This window comes from Hemicordylus capensis, chromosome 10 (genome assembly GCF_027244095.1).
Source record: "Hemicordylus capensis ecotype Gifberg chromosome 10, rHemCap1.1.pri, whole genome shotgun sequence".
Classification (NCBI taxonomy): Eukaryota; Metazoa; Chordata; class Lepidosauria; order Squamata; family Cordylidae; genus Hemicordylus; species Hemicordylus capensis.
The window spans coordinates 29,724,944-29,745,948 of NC_069666.1; the positions used below are offsets into that span (position 1 = coordinate 29,724,944).

The 21,005-nt window shown below is 57.1% G+C and overlaps 1 protein-coding gene across 3 annotated transcripts in view; it reads left to right on the plus strand.

Moving 5' to 3' along the window:
- Positions 1 to 21,005, plus strand: part of NEDD4 (NEDD4 E3 ubiquitin protein ligase) — a 45,850-nt gene that overhangs the window by 8,364 nt on the left and 16,481 nt on the right. For all 3 annotated transcript variants that reach the window (XM_053272523.1, XM_053272524.1, XM_053272526.1), the window contains exons 4-14: positions 107 to 145; positions 408 to 461; positions 9,538 to 9,588; positions 11,433 to 11,494; positions 11,808 to 11,910; positions 13,155 to 13,309; positions 14,267 to 14,384; positions 14,478 to 14,648; positions 16,793 to 16,858; positions 17,450 to 17,569; positions 18,557 to 18,739. In XM_053272523.1, coding sequence (XP_053128498.1) covers positions 107 to 145; positions 408 to 461; positions 9,538 to 9,588; positions 11,433 to 11,494; positions 11,808 to 11,910; positions 13,155 to 13,309; positions 14,267 to 14,384; positions 14,478 to 14,648; positions 16,793 to 16,858; positions 17,450 to 17,569; positions 18,557 to 18,739 — 1,122 coding nt within the window. The remainder of the gene's footprint in view (positions 1 to 106; positions 146 to 407; positions 462 to 9,537; positions 9,589 to 11,432; positions 11,495 to 11,807; positions 11,911 to 13,154; positions 13,310 to 14,266; positions 14,385 to 14,477; positions 14,649 to 16,792; positions 16,859 to 17,449; positions 17,570 to 18,556; positions 18,740 to 21,005) is intronic.

Genomic DNA, 21,005 nt, shown 5'->3' on the forward strand with positions numbered 1-21,005 from the left:
CCGCTCCCCCTTTGGGTGGCCACCGCAAAGCTCAACCGGCCAGTCTTTCCGTGGTGAAAGGCGGCTCTGTATCTCCTGGAGTAATCTGCTTTCTCTTTTCTTATAGACACTGAATCCAAAATGGAATGAAGAGTTTTTATTTAGAGTGAGTGGCTTTTTCACCTGTTGACGTACCTGATTAAACAAGGTCATCCAGCATGCTTCTGTTGCTGTGAATGCCTTTTTAAAAACTCTGTAGTGTTGGACAAAACAGCTCCCTACGACTGTCTGATCTATATGCTTGGACTGAATACTCTCCTTTTCCTTTTCTTGTCTGTACTCTCTTTGTGAGCTGGCATGGACTGTGATAAAAAATTGAGGCTCTCTTCCTAAGAAACCACCTGACGGTCAGCAACTGTTTCTTTCAGGTCAATCCTCAGAAACATCGGTTTCTCTTTGAAGTCTTTGATGAAAACCGCTTGGTGAGTCTTATCCTGTGTGTGGTGTTGAACTGTCCTATGGTCGTGAGTCGGTGGGAATCTGCTCTTTATTACCAGGACAGTCTTGCGATGGCAATTGCATGGTGGCCAGCATGGCATGCCTTTCTGGGCAGCCTGTCCTCTTGCTGCTGCTGCTGCTGCTGCAGTCCTGCCCCAGTCCTGACGGCTTCCAGTGTCCCTCATCCCCTGGACTAGTCTAGCAGCCAGGCTGAAAAGAGGCCTCAGTGACACCATGGTGCTTGCACACCAGGCAAGGGTGGGGCAGCTTGTGTGAAGTGCTCCTTGGGAATCTTTGGGGCAGTTGTGGATTCTGAAGGGGAAAGGAGACGGCGGAGAACACTGACGCAGTGATAGCCGGCACAAATGGCTTCCTTGAGTTTCTTTTCAAGCAGTCACATTTTTTTCACTCACAAAGTTCGTGAAGGGGGTCACCTTGCTCTGAAGTAGGATTTTTAAAGCTTGTTCTCTTCCTCTTGGAGGATCTGAAATGCTGGCTTTCATACAGACTGAACATGCAATAAAGGTTAAATAAATACCAAGCAGAAAATATTCAGTCCTGTGATCTGCACAAAAATAAATGGCACAGTGTCCTCCCACAGCTTGTGGTTGGGTTCCACATTGCTGTGGTGGAAGGTAGAAATGCAGAGTGGGTGACTGCCGGGCCCTCGAAGAGGTCTGTTGCGGGGTGTATGCTGGCAGGGGGGTTGTGTGGCAGTCCGCTTTCTCCAAAGAGCCCCAGATGCCAGGAAGGAATTTCTCTTGCTGTGGAGCCAAAGTGGGATGCAAAGAACCTTTTGGCTCTTGAAATGCTGCCACTTGGAGCACTTTGGAAATGCTCAAGGTGGAGTTCTGCTGCTTTGGGGAGTAAATGGACTCTAATGAGAAGGTGGCCTTGTTTCTGTGGTGCTTGCTTGGTGGAGTTCTCAACAGTCCTGGTTTCATAAGCAACTGAAGAAGAATAGTTTGGGTTGGTTCCAGGCCACAATGCTGAGTCCTACTTGGTTTCATGCTGACTTCCAGATGGACCTCTTATTTACATTAATGTTTGCATATGTAGGCAGCATTCTTCCAGGCTGGATGCAGCACATCTCTAAACATCACTTTTAAAAGCTCAGGCAAGCGCTTGTTACAAACAGTTTTCTTTGCATAATACAGGCTTAAGCTGGAAAAGTGTAGTTGAGGCAGAAACAAAACACAGTGTGGCTTCCTTTTAAGATTGTGCTGGTTTTTTTTTGGCGGGGGGGGGCACTTCTAGTCTGTCCTCGTCGTCACCCCACAAAACTGAAAGGGCTGCCTTTCTTAGTAGCTTCCGTTTGACATGTATGTAGTGACTGCTTACGTGACAGTTGCAAAGAGAAGCTGTTGACTTTTATATTTACGTAGAGCATATTCATACCAGCTGACTACCATGATTAATCTTCCAAAAATGAGTCCTAGGTTTGTTAACTACTTGGAATTTCATTCCTGCCCACTTCCTGTAATTTTAAAACGCTGGTGAAATCCGAGTGGTCCTACACAGGACACCCGCCACCCGCAATTCAGCCAGACAGCTGGAGGAAGAGCTGCTGTGGAGTTAATTCGCCATGGAAAGACCGCCCGCAAGCGAGAACAGCATTCCAGCCCGGCTGGCTGGCTGTGTGTGCTGCCTGCAGCTGAGAGGAGCGCGAAAGGTCGCTGGGAAGGGAGTGCTTTGCCAGTGAGCTGCAGCCCCGGGCGTGGGAAGGGCGGGCTGGCTTCAGGAGGCTGCATGGCCGCCCACTAGCGACCGGCGTCCTCTGCTCTCCTGGAGAGTAACTGCCTACAGATCGGAGGCAGCTGCCTCTCCCGCCTGGAAGCAGAAACCTCCCGACTTCCTTGTGTGGAAATGAGGGCAAATGGCACGGCAATTCCGACGGCCTTTTGCAGCCTGACGCAGCCGCACTGATCTGCTCTGGGAAACGGCGTGCCTAGAGAGAAGAGTCGCGCGTCCGCCCTGCGGCACTGGATGTCGTCCCGATGAAGCTGGACCCGAAGCAGGCACTCTCAGGCTCCAGAATGCAGGAGAGCCGCCGACAGCCGGTCCCGTCCCCAATGCCCAAGCAGAGCACCCTGCTGAAGATCTCCCTGCAGGCTTCCGGAGGCGGTGGGTGTCCCCAGGCTGTGACTCCCGAAGCCCCGGCCGGGAGAAGGACGAATGGGGGTGGCAGGAACGAGAATCCGGCTGGCCAGTTCTCTGGCCCGCTCCCAAACGGCAGCCAGCTGACTGAGATGGCAGCCTTCAGTGGGATTCTGGGCGGCAGCGTTTCCCCCAGAGCCTTCAGCAGTGCAGGGAGTGACTACGGATCGTCGTGCACGAGCACCGCCAGTGATGGGGGCTCCTGCAGCAGCAGCAGTGCGGTCAGTGGTGGCAGCAGTGGCCCCTTTTCTGCTTTGCCTGGCAGCAGGCTCTACGACAGCGCTTTAAGTAGAGGCGCCGGCAACAATCTCAGCCCCTGCAGGAGCACACGGGATTCTTGGGGTGGAGATATTTTTGAGCAAGGGGCAAGGGCAGCCCAAGGGCCGGGGGTGGCGAGAGAGGCAAAGGTGCCCCTCCGGCGCTGCTCTTCTCTGGTGATTTTCCCGAGGAGTCCTCCAAATACCCCACCACTGTCTCCAGCGCCCCCCCTCCCGAACCCGCGGCCTTCCCAGGGCTGTGCTAGTGAGCAGGCGTCAAGTGAAGACCAGGCCATGCCCAGGGGCTCCCTCTCGACTGTAGTCAATGGATTTCGGCTTTCGAAAGGCTCTTGTCCTCCCAGTGAAAGTAGAGATGTGAGACAGCTATGTTTGCATCGCTCATTGGGGGAGAGAACTAGAGGGACAGGTGGCTCTGGACGTGCCCCAGGTGAGGAAAGACCTCCTGGAGGTTCTTGTGTTTCGTTTCACTTCTCTCCCGCTGGAGCGTCTGCATCACAGGATCCAGTGGAGTCTGGTCCCAGCATGTCCACTGCTGCAGCCTGCACCCCTCAAAGGTTCCCACACAGGACGGCTGCCTGTTTGCCCTCCAGGCTAGAGGATCATGTTGGCTCAAAGGCAGAAAAAAGGCCAGCTGCACAGAGGAGCAAGGTCCACCATGGCCTACAAAGGAGTCTGTCGCTGGGGTCGTCTAGGGCGTCGTCTGTTTTATCCAGCCTTAAATACAGTTCTAGGGCAGGGGCGTCACACTTGCATATCCTGTTTGGACCGGAGGGAGAGCGAAACCCAGCTGGGGTTCAAAGAGCACCTGGGCAAGAGCACCAGAGGCGTCCCTGGAGGAAACCTCTAGAGGTGAGTCTCTCTCTCTCTCTCTTTTGAGAGTCGCCTCTTGCATAGGATGACTTTGACTCTGGAGTAGAATAGAGGGATCCAGCAGAGTAGTTGTCTTCTGTGGTACACATTTTGAAGCCCTTTGTGACAGACGGCTGAATGCATTTGTAGACGTGATGATTTTCCTGTTTCTTGTCTTGAACAGAGAACGTCTTTGAGTAGAAGAGAATTTACAAGCCACGTGGGGGGGGGGTCTTTCAGCTACATATGTCTAACTCAGTTCGTTGGTAGTCAATGTTGGTGTTTCTCTACAGACTACAAAATGGACAATACGAGTACTTCATATCCTCAACGAAGATTGCCCAGGCTGTCTTATCGGCAGCCCATGGATCTGTTTCCAAGCCAGTAAGCCAGCTTTCTTTGTGTGGGCTGCACACTGTAACTTGCCGTGGGCTGCACACACACACAGGATGCCTCGAAGGAACTTGGTAACTTCTGCCTTTAGGTACTTCAGAAAGCAGAGAGCGGATGGTTTTGTGCTGTGTGGGACTGCTTCTTTCTCGGCATCTCTTCCTTTACTCCCTCAAAGCTAGCTCCCTGTCAGGTGCCGTTTCAGCCGTGCTTCTTGTTTGCTGACTGCGTGGTGCCCGGGTGTTGTGGTCGCCCTGTGTGTGGCATAAGTGGCAACAGACTAGTGGGCTTCGGTAGGCAGTCTTTCTGTAGACGTGCCGCTTTCCAGAGCTCTCGGGCGGCTCGGATGATTCAGGAGCAGTCTTGGCTGCTGCCTGCCATTTCTTTCATTGTGCACCTTTGGCAATTAACTGCCAGACCAAAGGCTTAGGAGGGACATTTAAAACTAGCCTTATCTTGTGTGAACGGAAGATGCACACTGTTAGGCACTAAAAGCCCCCGAAGAGGAACTGGCAAACAAGCTTCTGGCTTTTGTGTCAGATAAGCTAGTGATGTGCAAACTTTGAAGTAATCTGCTTTTGAATTGGGCTTTTGAATTGTGGTCCATCTCCCCTTGAGAAAAATGTGCCCACTCTTGAAAACAGACTTGCTTGGATCCGTGTCTTTGGAGCAAATGGCTACTTTAATATCTGGGTGTGTGAAAACCCATTCTTAATGTTTTTGGACCACATCTTAGAACAGTTGCTTTTCCTGGATGCAGGATTAATATTGATTAAAAGTGCTATGTGGGTCCAGTGGACTCGGGTAAGCAAGAAATACCTCTGAAGCAGCATTGGGTATCTGCAGGTGTATTAAACTGCAGTTTAAAGACTGAAATTGTGTTGAAAATGGACTGTCATATTTGAAAAAACAGTCTTCCCAAACAACTTTGTTCGATATCCTTGCTATTTCTAATTATAGGTCTGTATTGTGCTGCATTTTAAAATTAACAGGCCTGAAAATACTTCCTTGACTCCAGTTAGTCTGGCCTAGCCTGGTGATGTGCTGCCGAGTCTCCATTCCAATTTAACTAGCTGATATTGGAGTCGTGTTGAGTCACGCCAGCTATCTGGGCCAAGCTGTCATGGAATTAAATCGGGGCTCGAAGGCTTCCAGCAAAAGTTCTGCTGCTCGTCTTGCTGCAGTTGCTGCTGTTAGAGCATGGCTGCACAGCGCTGGCCCTCCTACAGATGTTGGACCACAACTCCCATCTGGCTGGGGATAATGGGAGTTGTCGTCTAATAGCAGCTGGAGGGTCAGAGTTGTGCCATCCCGCGTTAGAGGGTTCTCTAGAATCCACGGTTCTGTATGACTGTGGAGCATCACTTTGGCGGGTCATTTGGCTTGAAAAGCAGGAGAGAGTCAATAGGCCCAACATGAGGTGGCAGCATTGATCTGAAGCCAGCGAATCAGCGACTGATGGATGCTGGGGGAGCAGATTCCTTGAAGAGGCTCAGCAAGCCACATGTCCAGGGTTCTCTCTAATTCTCTTCATCTGTGTGCAGAGTGAGTTTTGTTCTGAGTGGCAGGATCAAGGCAGTGTGTGCCCACATATATTCAGAATGGGGTCTTCCTGATTCAGCCTGAGTGGGATCTAACATTAACTGAGCAGACAGAAAAAAAACTTGGGAGCGTGTGCACATGTGCAGGCCTTAGAGGGAACGCTGCACGTGTCCTGGGAGCCAGACTCTCTCCTTGAAAAGATGTTTTGGTCACCTTTCAGTCACGGCTTCTGAGGTGGCGTTTACAACCAAATCCAGATTGCAATAAAAATGCGTAGTAGATGTGGACAAAGCTACTGTGAACCGGGCCAACGGCAGTAAAACGAGGAGCCTTGAGTGTAGAAATGAGCTGCTAGAATCTTGGAGAATAAAAGGGTTTCACAAGAGAGAGCTGGCACCAGGCAAGCCTCCGTGGGGTTTGTCAAGGACCCCCCTCCCTGAGCACACACCTCTCGGGACCAGCATTCCTGCTGACGGGGATTCCCAGATGTTGTTGACTATAGCTCCCAGAATCCCCAGCTGCAATGGCTTTTCCTTGGGGATTCTGGGAGTTGTAGTCAGCAACATCTGGGAATCCCTCTCAGAGGGAACACTGAGCGGGACACACCACACCCCCCCTTGCTTTTGTGGGTGGTGGCACAGAGGCTTTGTCCTGCCACCGGGGCTTGGCTTTCTCCCCAGAAGAGCGAGTGACTGGGGAGGGCATGGGGGGGGCACTCTGGCATCCTGGAAGGGGCCGAGCCTGCTCTGGGCCGCTGGTGGGCCTGCGAGTTGGGGGAGGGGGAGCAGGCTTTGTCCCCTGTCCACTCGAGCAGCACCGCCCCCCCCCCCCCGCCCGGCCATAATGCTGCTTGGACACGCTCGGAGGTGAAGCTCCGTGCAGCCGAATCCTGGGAACGGAGCTCCGTTGATGGGCAAGGGCCAAGAGTTGGACAGAGCTGTGGGGGGCCCGCAAACGGAGGGCTGCTTGTTGTGATTGATGGGCAGCTGCCTCCAGCCTGGGCGATGGTGTGCCTCTGGCTCCCAGTGGCTGGGGAAATGGGCCGGGGAGGGCTCAGGCGCCCCATGTCCTGGTGGTGTGGGTGTCGTGCAGGCCTCCGGCTTGGCCGCCAGAGCTGGTCTTGCAGCCCCCCCCCCCCCGGCCGCTGCCCCGGGGAGGAGTTGTGCACGTGGCCCCTGTGTCCAGGATGCTTCCGCAGTGCAGTCGTGGCTCTAGAACCGCCCCTCGAGCTGGTGGTGGGCTTTGCTGGTGCAGAACCTCGGCCAGCCCCAAGGGCGAGGCTGTGTCCGGGGGTTGGGGGGCCCTTCGCTCTGGCGCTGCCCCCTGGCAACGGCCTGGGGTCTCTCATTGCCTTGGGAAATGCCGGCTTCGTCCCTGAACTCTTGTGGAGGGAGCCAAGTCCTTGGTGTCCCTGTGCAAATGCTTCTCCCCTCTGGCTCGGCGGGTCTAATTTCAGCCCAGGGCCCCTTGGCAGGCAGGCCCTTCCTCCCTCTGCCCGGCCTCCCGCTCTGGCAGCCAGTCGCCTCCTGCGTTGCTCCCCGCTGAGCACTCGCACCCGCTCTCGGCAAGCTTGGGGAAGGGAGGAGGGCAAGGAGCCCCCCCGCGCTCAGGGAGGCGAGTCTGGGGGTGGCACACGTGTGTGTGAAGATGTCCTCTCCCTCACGACTCCTCCAGGCGGAGAACGGAGAAGGAGCTGGATCCGCTGGGAGAGCCGGCTTTCCTTCAGGAGCTCTTTCTTTCCAAGTCTGTCCCGGACTCTGTGCCACACTTTGTCCTCCTCGTGGGGCCGGTGCTTGGGAGCGCTGACAGGATGCCGGTCCTGAGGGGGGGACTGGCTGAAGGCACCACGGGGGGGGGTGTGTGGCTTGTCTCGAGAAGCGGCCACATAGGGCGGGGGGGGGGGCGCTGGGCCCCAGTCTGCGTAAGATGCCTGGGGCTTTTCCGCCACGGGGGGGGGGGCTGTGAGGCAGGCGGAGTGCTTCGCCCCTGGTGTGCAGGGCTGGCCCTTCTGGGAGGCGAGGTGGTGGCGGCAGGTTCTGGGGCCCCGGTGAGGGGGCGAGACGTCCTTCTGCCCCTTGCTTGGATGGGGGGCAGGCGGGGGTCGGGCAGCATCTGGTCCCTTGCGCCAGGCTCACAGGGGCCTCGGGCTGCCACTGTTGACGTGGTTGCCATCCTCTCGTGACGCACGTGGGAGACGGTCGGAAGAGCTGAGCAGAAATCCTTGACCGATGTGGCATTCTTGGAGGCCAGGGTCCGAGGCTGTAAGCGCTGCCTGTCTTGACAGGTGCACCGGGGGGCGCGGAGGGATTTCTTGAGCTGGATGGGCTCTGGAATTGCTTAAAGAGGAGCCACGCTCTTCAGACGCCCAGAGCCGCTCCTGCTCGGAGGCGGGCAATGCAGCCCCCGCCTGGCTCTCTGCTGCTCTGCAAGCACACCTGGCCAGTTGGGGGTCTGAGCCGCCTGCCTGGGGCTTCCCTTTGGGACAACGGGCGGCTCTCTGCGTGGGGCTGCGCTGCAACCCCCAACCCCCCAGCCACACCTGGAGAGCCACACGTTGCCCCCCGCCCCGCCTTGGGGCGCAGCAGCAGCAGGGCCCCCCCCGGGGGACAGGGCTCCTGGGAAGCAGCCCGGCAGGTACACTCTCTCTGGGTCCCGCCGTGTCCCCCATTCTAGCAGGGCTAGAAGCCGGAGGGCTGGGAAGCTGATGGCCGCTGCTCTGGCACCCTCAAGGGCCACACAAGCTGCTGCAGGTGCTTGGAAGCGGGCCCCTGGGACGTGTTCTCCAGAACCTGCCCTGGCTCCCGCTTTGTTCCTGGGGTGGGTCCAGAGGGCTGGGGTGGTTGCCGTCTTTGGGAAGCCCTTCATGGCGGTTGTGGACTGGGCCCCTTATCGACCGAGTACGTGCTGAGCTCAGCCTCGGAGGCCCTCGTCTGTGTCCCGTGGGCTGGGTGGGCCTGAGGAACAGAGCCTCCTCGGGGGTGGCACCTGGGGTGCGGGGTGGGGTGCCCTCTTGGCCCGGCTTGTCCCGATGGGCTGTGTCCCTCCTCGCGCCAGCAGGCCTTGGAGGGCTGGTGGCTGGCTCTTAGCCGCTCACGACTCACCGGTGAGCTCCCTTCTCTTCTTACGCGCTTTCAATAATGGGATGTGGCTTTCTCTCTGTTCTGGGGTGCTTGGAGCCGAGATGGGCAGGAGCCGGCGCTAGGCGAAGGACGTGGCGCGAGGATGCCGCAGGCCGAACCTCTCTTCTGGGATCGGCCTGCGACGGCAGAAGAAGCTGCCCAGCCTCTGGCGGGGGAGACGGGGCTCCTGGGCTACGGCTGGCGGCCCACCCCCTGTGCGGCAGAGCCAGCCAGCCAGCCGGCCAGAGGCAGCACCCGTCTCCTCGCCTTGTGCTCGTCCCAGCCGGGCTGGAGCCGCCGCTGCCCTGATGCTGGCTGAGGAGGAGGAGGGGAGTGTGGAGGTTGCCTGCCGAGCACGCTGGCGGGCCAGATCCTGCTGACTGGGATCCGTGGGGGGGAAATGGCAACGAGGATATTTGAGGGCCGTTTTTCGACCTGAGCAGAAGGAAGCCGCTAGATCTCTGGGTAGCCAAAGCGGCGTGGACAGGAGCTGTCCCCTTCATGAAACTCTGCTTCCCGACTTGTCCCAGTGTCCCTCCTCTGCCTTTGCCCGGGGTGGGCTCCTGTGGGGGTGGTCCTCCTCCTCCTCCTCCTCCTCGGACCCCCCGATGTGGTTGGGAGCCCACGGTCAGGAGCCTCGGACGGAAGGCGTTCCTGGAAGGATGCTTTTGCTGCGGCAGAACATGCTCATGGCTGCCAACCATTAATGGTTTCTCTCTTTCTAGACGAGAGACGACTTTCTGGGTCAAGTCGATGTGCCTCTCTGTCAGTTGTCGGTTTGTATCGATTTAAAACTCTTTTCCAAAACGCTTTATGCTCCTGGTCAAAAGACCTCACCGGCCTCTTGTCAAGAATATCTAGTCTGCTTTTTGGAGTTGGGGGAGGCTTTGCTAGGGCCTGGATTCGTTTAACATTGCATGGGCAGCGGAACAGAATTTCCCTCCCTGACGCATTTCCAGGCACTTTGAATCCTGAGTTGCTTCCACTTGTTCTGGGACTAGGGAAGGCCGTGCCCTGTGTAGACTTGCCATGCTTCTCCCATGACAAGAACCACTTTATAGCTGTTCAGGAGGACGGGCTGGAGACAGGAGAAAAGGGAGAATATGTGTGCAGTGCGCAACCGTGGCTGTGTAGTGGATGCTGGCCAGTAGCCGGCCGGCCGAACACGCAGCTCTGCCGAACGAATTGCAGGCCTGCAGGCGCTGTGGGAGAGGGGGGAGCCCCCCAAGCTGCCTCCTCGGGCGCCCCCTGGCTTGTTAGGGTCAGAGGGAGCCGCCTTCTGCCAAGTCAGACCCTTGGCCCACGGAGAGCTCGGGACAGGCCTCCCTCACCAACCGCAGTTTCCCCAATCGTGGTTTTGAGTTTCCGCGACTGGGAAATTGTGACCGGTCTCGCCAACCGTGACCCGAATATCCCAGTTTGGCGATATTTCTTGGTAATTTGGGGGGGCGGGTAGGGTTTGTCGTGATTCTGGGAGATTCAGGGGTGCTTTCTGGGGTTCCCTCCTCACTCCTCTTGCTAACTATGGCTGATTTAAAGGGATTCCAGGTGTGTTTTGGCAATTGGGGGGGGTCTTTTTTCTTGATGTTTCAGTCTCCTCGTGACCGTGATTCCCCTCACCTCGTTCCCAATGGATTTCAATGGCTCGCCTACCGTGAGGCTTTCCCGGAACGGAACCCTACCCTTGCGGTTGGTGAGGGGTGACTGTGTTGTCTACACACAGCCTGGCAGCGGCTTCTCCTCCAAGGCTGCAGGCAGAGGTCTTTCTCAGCCCTGTCTGGAGATGCTGCCAGGGAGGGAACCTGGAAGCTCCTGCATTGCTCTTCCCAGAGCGGCCCCCTTATCCCCTCAGGGGACTCTCTTGCAGTGCTCACACATGGAGTCTCCCATTCAACTGCAAGCCGGAGTAGGCCCTGCTTAGCAAAGGGGACAATCCATGCTTGCTGCCACACATCCACCCTAGATAAAAATAGTTCAGATAAGCTTGCATGCCTGTCAGTGTGAAATACACTTCAGTTCCTTTAAATGCAACCGTTGTCTTAATGCAAACAACTGAATCTGAAAAGCAGTCTAGGGATGCAGCCCCTTCCGTAGGTAGAGCAAAAGAATGGCCGACATTTGTCTTAGTAGTCTTTTAGCTGCAGCACTGGCCGCTCCCAGTCCTCAAGAGCTGGTCTTGTGGTAGCCAGCATGACTTGTCCCCATAGCTAAGCAGGGTCTGCCCTGGTTGCATTTGAATGGGAGACTCCATGTGTGAGCACTGCAAGATATTCCCCTCGGGGGATGGAGCCGCTCTGGGAAGAGCAGCAGAAGGTTCCCAGTTCCCTCCCTGGCAGCAGCATCTCCAAGAGAGGGCTGAGAGAGATTCCTGCTGCAACCTTGGAGAAGCTGCTGCCAGTCTGTGTGGACAATACTGAGCTAGATAGACCAAGGGTCTGACTCAGTATATGGCAGCTTCCTATGTTCCTATGCTCCAACGGGTGTGTGTGTGTGTTTGTGTGTGCTTTGGGGAGGGGGGTTGCAAGCTGCAGGGGCTCTGGCTTCATCTTGTTGTCTCCGGTAAGGGTCGGGGTTTGTGTTTGGGAGAGGAGCAAAACCCCCAACTGCTGTTTCGTTCCAGACAGAGAATCCCACCACGGAGAGGCCATATACATTTAAGGATTTTGTGCTTCATCCCAGGAGGTCAGTAGACAGCAACCCTCAGAAATGGGGGACGTTCCTGGCTCAGCTGGCCCTTGCCTGGGATGCTGCTCTCCCTCCTCCGAGAACTGGCCTTTGGCTCTCGTCTCGTGGGCAGCTGCAGCCTGGCAAGCGGTGGGTGGGGGGGGTGGGGGGCGGCGTTGCTGCCAGCCCAGCTGTGCTCCTTCCGACAGGAGCCAGGTGGTGGCGAAGGTGGTGGCGGCAGCGGCAGCAGCGCTGTTTAGACAGCTCTGCACACGGTAGCATTTCACAGGCTCGCACCTTACAAGGAGTGCACTTTTTCTCTCTGCTGCAGTCCTAAATCCAGAGTGAAAGGGCACCTCCGGTTAAAAATGACGTACATCCCTAAAAGCAACGGATCCGAAGATGACGGCACAGAGCAGGCCGAAGAGCTCGAGGTGCGCCCGCTCCCCCCCCCCCCGCTGCACGGTGTGCTCGGACCTGGCCCTGTGGACTTGCCGGCCAGTCCGTGCACGCCTTCCTGGCCTGGCCGGAGGGAGAGCGGCTGCGGCCCAGCTCCCCCTCTGAGCGCTCTGCAGGAGCCTCCCGCCCACGCCCGAGCGAGCGAATGAGCGCTGGATGAAACCAGCTCCGCGATTCTAACCGGCCATGACGAAGGGGGGCTTCTTAGGCCGTGGTCTGGCCACGGAGGCCCTCGTCCCCTCTGAGGCCCACAGACGCAGCTTTACAAGGGGTTTGGATCACTTCATGGAGGAGAGGTCTGTCAGTGGCTACCAGACGGAGGGCCACCTCCAGCCTCCAAGGCACGATGATGCCTCGGAGTCCCAGTTGCAGGGGAGTCACAGCAGGAGATGAGAGGGCCGGCCTGTGGCTTCCGGCGGCATCTGGTGGGCCACTGTGCGAAACAGGATGCTGGACTAGATGGGCTTCCTTGCAGGGCCTGATCCGGCAGGGCTGTTCTTCTGTTCCTCGTCCCGGCAGCTTAGCTAGCCAAGATCCACAGGCTGCGCAAGCGGAAAGGGGTCCAGAAGAGGGCCAGGTGGAGGTTCAGCCTCTCTTGCAACCGTGCTGCCCGACTCTGAGCGGATCTGCGCAGTCTTCCGCAGTCCGGAAGTCCTGCAGTTTGGCCCAGGAGGCAGCTGCGGGTGTGCTTGACTCTCCGCGTTGGGGTGCAGGAGGGGCCCCCCTCAGTGGTGGCTGGAGAACGGGGCAGTCGGAGGAGGCCCTGGTGGGGGCTCCAGCCTGGGCCTGGTCAAACTCTGGAGCCCCCCTCGCTGCTTGGTTGCCTTCCGAAGCGCCTCTGCCTGCTCGGGAGCAGCAGCACGGGCGCGCCGGCTCAGCCAAGGGCGCTTGCACTGAGGGCCGGCGTCCTCTCCCCAGCCGGAGTGCAGCTCTCTTGCCACTTCCCGCTGCAGGCAGCTGCCCCAGGCAAGCCTCGGGGGCAGAGGTCCGTCTCCTCATTGCTAGGAGCAGTTGGGTAGGGGAGCCAATTGCTGGGGCCTTGGAAGGCCTTTGAGCAGAGGCGGCTGGGGCGGGGGGCGCAGGGGTGGACTGGGTGGCCTCTGGGGCCCCCTCCAGCTCCAGGATTCTGTAATGCCCTTGCGGAGGTGGAGGGCGGGGCGGGGGTGCCGCGTCAAGGCAGCCTGCCGTCACCATGTGTTGCTCTTCTTCTCCCTTGCAGCCGGGCTGGATTATCTTGGACCAGCTGGAGGTTCCGTGCCAGTTGCAGGAGGCTTCTCTGCCCGCCGGCTGGGAAGAGAGGCAGGACGTGCTTGGCAGGACCTACTACGTCCACCATGAAACGAGAAGGACCCAGTGGAAGAGACCAACGGCTCAGTATGTCTCTCGGCGTTCTCCCTCCAGTCTGGCCCACTGTAGGAAGCCGGACGCAAGGCTGTCCCAGGAGCACCTCTGGCTTGCGAGTCTTTCTGAGCGGGTTTTCCTGAGAGGTCCCTTTCCGTGGCCCACTCCGTCAGGGCTGCGAGCTTGGGCTTGCCTGCCGCCCCTCACAGGCGAAGGAAGGAAGCAAGCGGAGTAATGCAGAGCAAGGCTGGCTCCCACTTTGGTCTCCTGGCTTCTTTCCAGATTGTGGTTGGAACAGTCTGGGGTTGGTTCAGTTCAGACATCAGGGCAATCCCAGCTTGTTCTAAAACGCCCCCCTCCCCACACACACTTTGTCAGGATGGGGAAGGGATCTTCCTGCTGAACCAGGGTGTAGTGTAATGTCTAAACTGGGCATAAGTTAAACAACCTTTTGGTTGTTCCTTAATTGGCAGTTTGGAAGAAAACATTTACAGTGCTAACTGCAGGGAGCTGGGGTGGGAGGCAGGGGCTTCGCAGAGTGGCTGCCTTCAGATGCCTTCTCCCCAGCTGGCCGGGCAGTCTCTGTCCCACCTCCCAAAGAGGCTATGGAATGCCTGGTGTCGGATCTGCTTGGCCTCCCCCACCCCCAACGGGAAAGCCACACTCGTTTGTCAATAGGGCCCCTCCCCAAAGAGTCAAAGTGGCTTGCAGATGGAAACCCCCCTCCCCTTGAGATTCTCCGTCTTCCTTGCTGCAGTGACAACCAGGGCTCTCTCTAGGTTTTTTAAAAAATCTCTGTGTGGAATGAGTTTTGTTCTGGGCAGCAGCATCAAGGCAGTGTGTGCGCACCATGTGCATTCAGAGTGGGGCCTTCCTGATTCCACCTGAGCGGGATCTAAAATGAACTGAGCAGACATCAAAAATCCTTGTGAGTGTGCGCACATGCGCACACCTTAGCAGGAACACTGGTGACAACTGCCTTTTGTCCAGGGACAACAGACCCAATGCAGAGAGCAGCAATCTCCAGCTGGAAGTGGAGCACGCCTTTGCTAGTCGCCATCAAATAACCGAGGAAGCGGAGAACCTCGACAGCAGAGAATCCCCTGAGGTGAGGTTCACTTCTGCTCGTTTCCCCTGTAATAGCCCATGAGGAGAACTCCGATTCTGACCCAGGATTTCCTCTCTTTGCTTCCCTTCCAAGAGCTGGGAGATCATCACAGAAGATGAAGCCACGATGTACAGCAACCAGAGCCCCCAAGCGGCCAGGCAGCAGGGCAGTTCGGGTGCTGAGGCCTGCCTTGCCGAAGAGCTGAATGCTCAGCTGACCACCTCCGAGAGGCCAGCGGCTGGCCAGGCGGCTTCCTCCTGCACTGTGAGGGTCCCCCTGGAGGCCACGGCCCCTTTTCAGCCACTGGCCCTGCCCTGGGCCCCCCTGAGGGCTTGCAGCCCCATTTTCCCCATCCCGATGGGCGGCTTGTTCAAAAAGTTGTACAGGTCTCTAGCACTTCCTCACAGTGCTTTGTGCAAGCAATGGATTCTGACGTTGTCGTCCCATATATTGTGCCTAAGAACTTGCACAGCCCACAAATGTTGGGTGAGATCTGTATTTCTTTTTCACACTGAGATACAACTTTTGCCTGAAGATGATAAGTTGGTTTGCAGACACTACAGTTGTGAGAATTGCAATAAAATGAAAAATCACTAAAATGACAGGTATCAAGAGAGATGGAAGAAATAATATATATATATTTTAAAATCACCAGCATCAGGCGCCTCCGAGAAAGGGAGAGGAAGCCAAGAGGTTTCCTTGTCCTGTGCCAAAGACCCAGGGGAACAGAGTGGCTTTCAGTGGCCTCCCAAGGCCAGAAGAGGGGAGGCAGGGCAGATCCTCCAGTGAGGGCCTTCTGCGGGGGCGGGGGGGGCAACGCCTGAGCACAACCGCTGGGCTTCCGCAGCAGCGTCCTTCCCGCCTCTCCAAGGTCTAGAAAGGCGGGTCAGATCACCTTGGAGAGAGTGTTGAGGGTTGCCAAGGAAGGGCCAGCACCTTGAATTGCACCCAGAAGCAAATTGGAAACCCGCACAGCTCTTTCGGGGCTGGAGTGATCGATGGACGCACCACCGGGGCATCCAGTGTGCTGTGGCTGCTCTCTGGAGCTGCCAGATGCTTTTCAAGGGCCGCCCTGTGCAGAAGGAGGTGAGCAAGGCTCGGGTGGCAGCGTCTGCTCTCTTGAGGAGGGGCTGCAGCTGGCACCCAGCGGGAAGCGTTCGAGGAAACAGCAGCCGCCACCTGCATTCTGGGGCACCAAAAGCAGAAACGGAGGTGGGGAAAGAGCTGCAGGGGACGCCGGAGCTTTTCCCAAGGGCGATCTAACGCAGCTTCACGACATTTAGGCCGGCGGGGGCGGGGGGAGTTCATACGAGGGGACCCTTCGCAGCGACCTCAGGACAGTGACAGGAGGCGCCGTTCATGCGGCCAACAGCATTACTCCGCTTTGCTCCTGAGGATTCTCGGTTCCTGCGCATCACAGGAGTCCTGGAAAAGTAGCACTTGGGTGCAGTGCTCAAAATAATAATGATAATAATAATAATTATTATTATTAAACAAATTGAAATTGAAAGGCTGTGGCATAAAAAGACCAAAATAATCCCCGTGGTCATTGGCGCCCTGGGTGCAGTCCCAAAAGACCTTGAAGAGCACCTCAACACCATCGGGGCCACAGAAATCACCATCAGCCAGTTATAAAAAGCAGCTTTACTGGGAACAGCCTATATTTTGCGACGATATCTATAATAACCAACAGTATTGATGATAAAATTCTGGCATCCCAGGTCCTTGGGAAGGACTCGATGTCTGGATAAAACAAACCAGTCAATAACACCTGTCTGACTCTGTAAACAAGAAGTAATAATAATAATAATTCGATTTCTATACCGCCTTTCCAAAAATGGCTCAGGGCGGTTTACAAAGAGAAACAACAAAATGGCGGAACTTGAGGCACTTCCTGCCACCGTCAAGCCACGTGACTGAGGAAGCTCCAGGTTTTGGGGAAGAGGCTTCATCCTGGGCGCTTTCCAGATTAGACCCTGCAACAGGGTCAGGACGTATCTCCGAAGTGTGATGCTGCACTTCCTGTGTTGTGACACCGCAGTCCTTATGCTGACAGCAGGGTGCCTTTCACATTTCGGATTTAATCGCTGCAATTTATTGCTATGGCGTTGTGGGTCTGGCATTAAAAGGTTGCTGTATTTTCTGGTGGTTAGCTTTTTGCGACTCTGCTCTCCCTGCTGGGTGCTTTGCTGTTTACGTTTTGAATGTGATTTGCCTGAACCGAAGCGCTTTGCCACTGTTGAGTAGGAAATCTGGAAAGCGCCCAGGAGGCTTTGAAGCGTTTCTGGCCCAGCTCTTCTGGGGCAAGTGTGGTGGGGAGTGTCCAAGAGGTGGTGGTGGTGCTGGTGCCGCCACCCTCTCATGAGTCTTGCTAGTGCCAGCACATCAGTGTCTGCTTCTTCTTCCAGAGTGATTCCAGCAGCAGCAGCAGCCTGCAGACGTATCGGGTGGAGGAACATCCAGTGTTTCCTGTGGTAAGTGCTGCTCCGAAATCTCCTGCCATTGTATAACCGGCCCAAACCTCTTTGCTGCACGCAGAGCTTTAGTCCTGGAGCTGGCAAGCCGAATGAGCAACACCCGCCTGGCCCCAGAGACATCCCAGGCAGGAAGCACCTCTCGCTCTGCTTCCAGGTTGGAGAGCTGCAGGGAAGGAGGCTCTTCCCCCTGGGGAGGGCAGTTGGCATGGAAGAGATGTGGCAAGGGGTGTGTGTGTGTGCGTGTGCACACTTCAGCCAGCCATAGTTTCAAAACGAACAGGGTGGCACTTGAGTGGCCTAATGCCCAAAGCGTCGCCCACAGAGTGCCCGGCTGGTGCCCGGAACGTGTTCCTTGGTTCCAGACAGACCAAGGCTTGGAAAACCCAAAGATGCCTGCCTGGCTAGACTGGCCGTCCCTGCCGGCAGCCACCTCTTTCCCTTCGTGGATCATAGTCTGCGCGCACGTCCTCCTTGGCCATCAAGTGACGTAATCGGCGGGGGGGTGGCGTGAGCCAGAGTGGCATCCCTGCACAGCCTTTGCTGCCTCGCTCATTCTGTCCCTTCTCCCCCACCCTGCTACACGGTTAGTTGCTGCCGACTTCCACTGGGCTGCCTCCAGGCTGGGAAGTCAGGAATGATGAGAAAGGGAGGCCTTATTACATCGACCACAATTCCCAGACGACCACCTGGAAGAAGCCTGCTCTCCAGGTGAGTCTTCCCTCTTGGCCCTACTCCCCAGGCGTCCGGGTTCCTCCGATGCCCGGAGTCTCCGTTGGGGGACACGGTGGTGGGATGGGCTGCAGCTCCTTGCTGGGGCACCTGCTGGTTGGCCCCGCGTCCCAGCGGATGAGTCCTCGCCTGGGCTGCCTCTCCCTCTGCTTAGAGCTTGAGAGGACTGCCTTGGGGGAGATGGGGGGAGGAGGGAGGGCGGGCGTGACCCAGGCAGCAGCTTGGCTGGCCTGCAGGTTGGGAGCCTTCAGGCTGGCCTTGTCTCTGGCCCAGCCAAACATGGACTTCTTTTTAGATGGTGAGCCCTTTGGGGACTGGGAGCCATCTTGATTGATTGATTGATTATTTCTCCATGTAAACTGCTTGGGACACTTTTGTTGAAAAGCGGCATATCAATATTTGTTGTTGTTCTGCCTCCCTGGCCAGAGACGCCTTGGGCTCAAGGAGGGCGTGAGCTCCGCTCTTTCTCAGGTCTGCACAGGGGGTGCTTGGCTTGCTGCAGCATCCGGAGCTCGCAGTGCCCGGACCTGCGGAGCATCTTGGGCCCAGCAAAGCCTCTTCCCTGTGCAATTGCAGCTTCACGGTGGGGTAGCAGCCGCGATGCCAGAGACGGCTGCAGCCGGCCTCTGGGTTGATGCCCGGGTGGAAGGAGGGCTGGCGTGGCCTGCCGCTTTCCTTGGAGCCTTTGATGGCCTCCGCTGGGCAAGTGGTTGTCTTGCTTGGTGTAAGGTAGCTTGCTGTGTGTGTGTGTCTCTGTGTGTGTTGTGCGCAGAGAGAGAAATGGATCACGTGGCTCTCGGAGGATTATTTTACCAAAACTGGGCGGGGGGAGAGATGGATGGCCGTGTCCAGGACCAGCTCCTTCAAGGCCGGGCCTCAGCCTCTCTTGCTCGTGGGTCGAGGGCACCGCGGTTAGCATAACTGGGCCGGCTTTCACTGCTGGGCTGCCCATCTCGTTTCTGATAGGCTGGAGCAGATGCGGGCCCGCAGGCCACGGCTCCCACCAGGCAGCTCTCGGCCCCTGAGGACTCGCGGCAGCCGGCGGCCTCCAAGAGGGATCCCGAATTTCTCCCCAAAGGCTGGGAAGTGCGACATGCCCCGAGTGGGAGGCCTTTCTTCATTGACCACAACAGCAAAACGACAACTTGGGTAGGCTGCCGCTTTGGGAGGCCGTGCTGAGGGTGGGGGGGAAGGGGCCGCCGTGTGCTGGGTCGCACCGTGAGGCCTGGTCGCAGCCAGAGCTCTTGCCTCGCTGGAGCAGGGTGTGCCTCGCAGGGTGTGCCTCGGAGGAAGGGGAACCGTGGCTCCCTCCTTGCCCTGCAGTGACCGGAGGCGAGGGGCAGGGTGCTCTCCGGGGCGGGCTGTCCCTCCCCGGCTGCTGCAGGCACCACAGCCCAGAGCAGCGGGAACATCAGGGCGGCCTCGGCAGACCTTCCCTTGGCCCTGCCATCGTCCTCCTCCTCCTCGGCTGCCGGCTGGCCATTTGGTGCCAGGGGAAGGGCTCTGCTGGGCCCTGCCGCCAGCGTGCTGCGAGTTCTCCTTCCAGTCAGAGGCAGCGTGGCGGCTGGGAAAGGCCCTTCATGGAGCCCGGCTGGTGCTTGGCGCCCTGCTCTTCCGGGGGACAAAGGAGCAGAGGCGGTGGCCGCAAAGAGCGGGAGGGGGCGCCTGGGAGGGATGCTTCGGGGTATCCAAGGAGCAAATTGGCTTCGCAGTGGTTTAGTTGGGGGGACTAGATGGGCCGTCCACATGGGGCAGTTCTTGTCCGCATTCCCTGCAGATCTGTTTCCTGTCTGCATTCCCACAGCTTGCTCCGGTTTTTCTCTCCATCCAGTCACATCCCAGGAGGAGGCAGCGAGAGACGCCTCTCTTCATTATTACTTTTTGTTTGTTTGGCAGTCAGTCAGTGTTCCGCAAGATTGACTGGCCAAAACAACAGGACGCTTAACCCGAACCTGGTTTTTGTGATGAGCTTGCCTTTGCAGCTGCCTTCACCACCTCCTGTCCCCCACTCTCACCCCAGGCCATTTAAGAGGCCGTGGAAGTCTACAGCAGGAATCCTTGCTTTCTCTCTGTGGTGAAGAGAAATGCAGCCTCATGGAACCAGCTCAGACACACAGGGCTCAGGTGGCATCGAACCTGCAGCCTCCCTGGTTGAGTTTCCAGGCATCCTTCGGCAACATCTGCATGCGTAAAGCCTGCCTGTCTGCCTGAGTTGCAGCGTCTGTGTTCCTCTGGTGACCAGGCTTCAATGAGACGAAGCCAGAGACTCCAATATGAATTAGAAGTCGCCAAAAGCCTGGCATAGCACTAGCAAGGATCTTGTACAGGTTGAAAGCACCGGAAGGCCCACATTTTGCATTCCGGTTCATGCTTGTGTTGAACTCGGGCATTTCTCCCTCCTTGGTGCTCACAACTGCAAAGCACTCCAACAGGAGACCAGTCCGAACACAACGGCCAAACTCCCCTTCATTTAGCCTTGTGGGAAATGGGAGGGACAAGTTGCCAAGCAGCGCCGCCTTCTGCTGACGCTTGGCGTTCTGCTAGTTCACCCAAGTCCTTGCAAACTGCGAGACTCTCCCATTGCCTTCAAATATTTTTGGAAATCGACCTGGCAAGGAGCGACCTGCTCAATAGCTCAGCAAAGTAGCGGAGGGATGTGGGGAGAGAGAGAAAAAGAGGAGCAGCTTTTATTGGTTGGAGAGAGTCACTCCTGCGGCCAGCCCCCTCCCACCCGCAGGCCCGGCATAGGGCGGGTGGCAGGAGTCAGGACCTGTGGGGAGGGAGCAGCTACTGGGTTTGGGGGCAGGCAGGCTGCCCCTCCTCTTCTGATCCCCAGTGAAAAGCCCCTCCTGAGCTGCAGGCTCTTTCTGAAGCTGATTGGCGCTGCCTGAAGTTTTTATTTTAAAAGCCCACAAAAGTACAAGTTTTGAAAAAAGCCAAATTATTGGCAGTGGCCGCTCCACACATTGCAGGAGAAGCCGTGGGGCATACCAGAAGGCTAGTGTTTTTATTTTCTTCAGAAAAAAGCTGCCACAAATAGAGGGTTTTGATTTACCCCGTACATAATTCGGCCTTAGCTAGAATGCGCAGCAGTAATCCGGGGGAAAGCAGGATCATGTGTGAACGGTTCCCTGGTAGCCCACTGTGACTTCGGGGTAGATTCTGCTGATATGTGGACTCGCACCCTCCACTCCGGAGGAGATGCGAACTAACAGCCATGTGTGCAAAAGTCGCAGGAGACACCCCCCCCCCCCGCCCAAGCAGGCAGGCTGCTCTCAGCCCCCCACGCCTTGTGAGTCAGTTGCCTTCCAGATCTGCCTGCTCACCAGCCAGAGGGAAGCACTGATGAGAGGGCCAGTAGCCCCAAGAAGCAGAAGCCGTTTGAAGTGGTTCGTCTCGGCTGACGCTGCAGTCC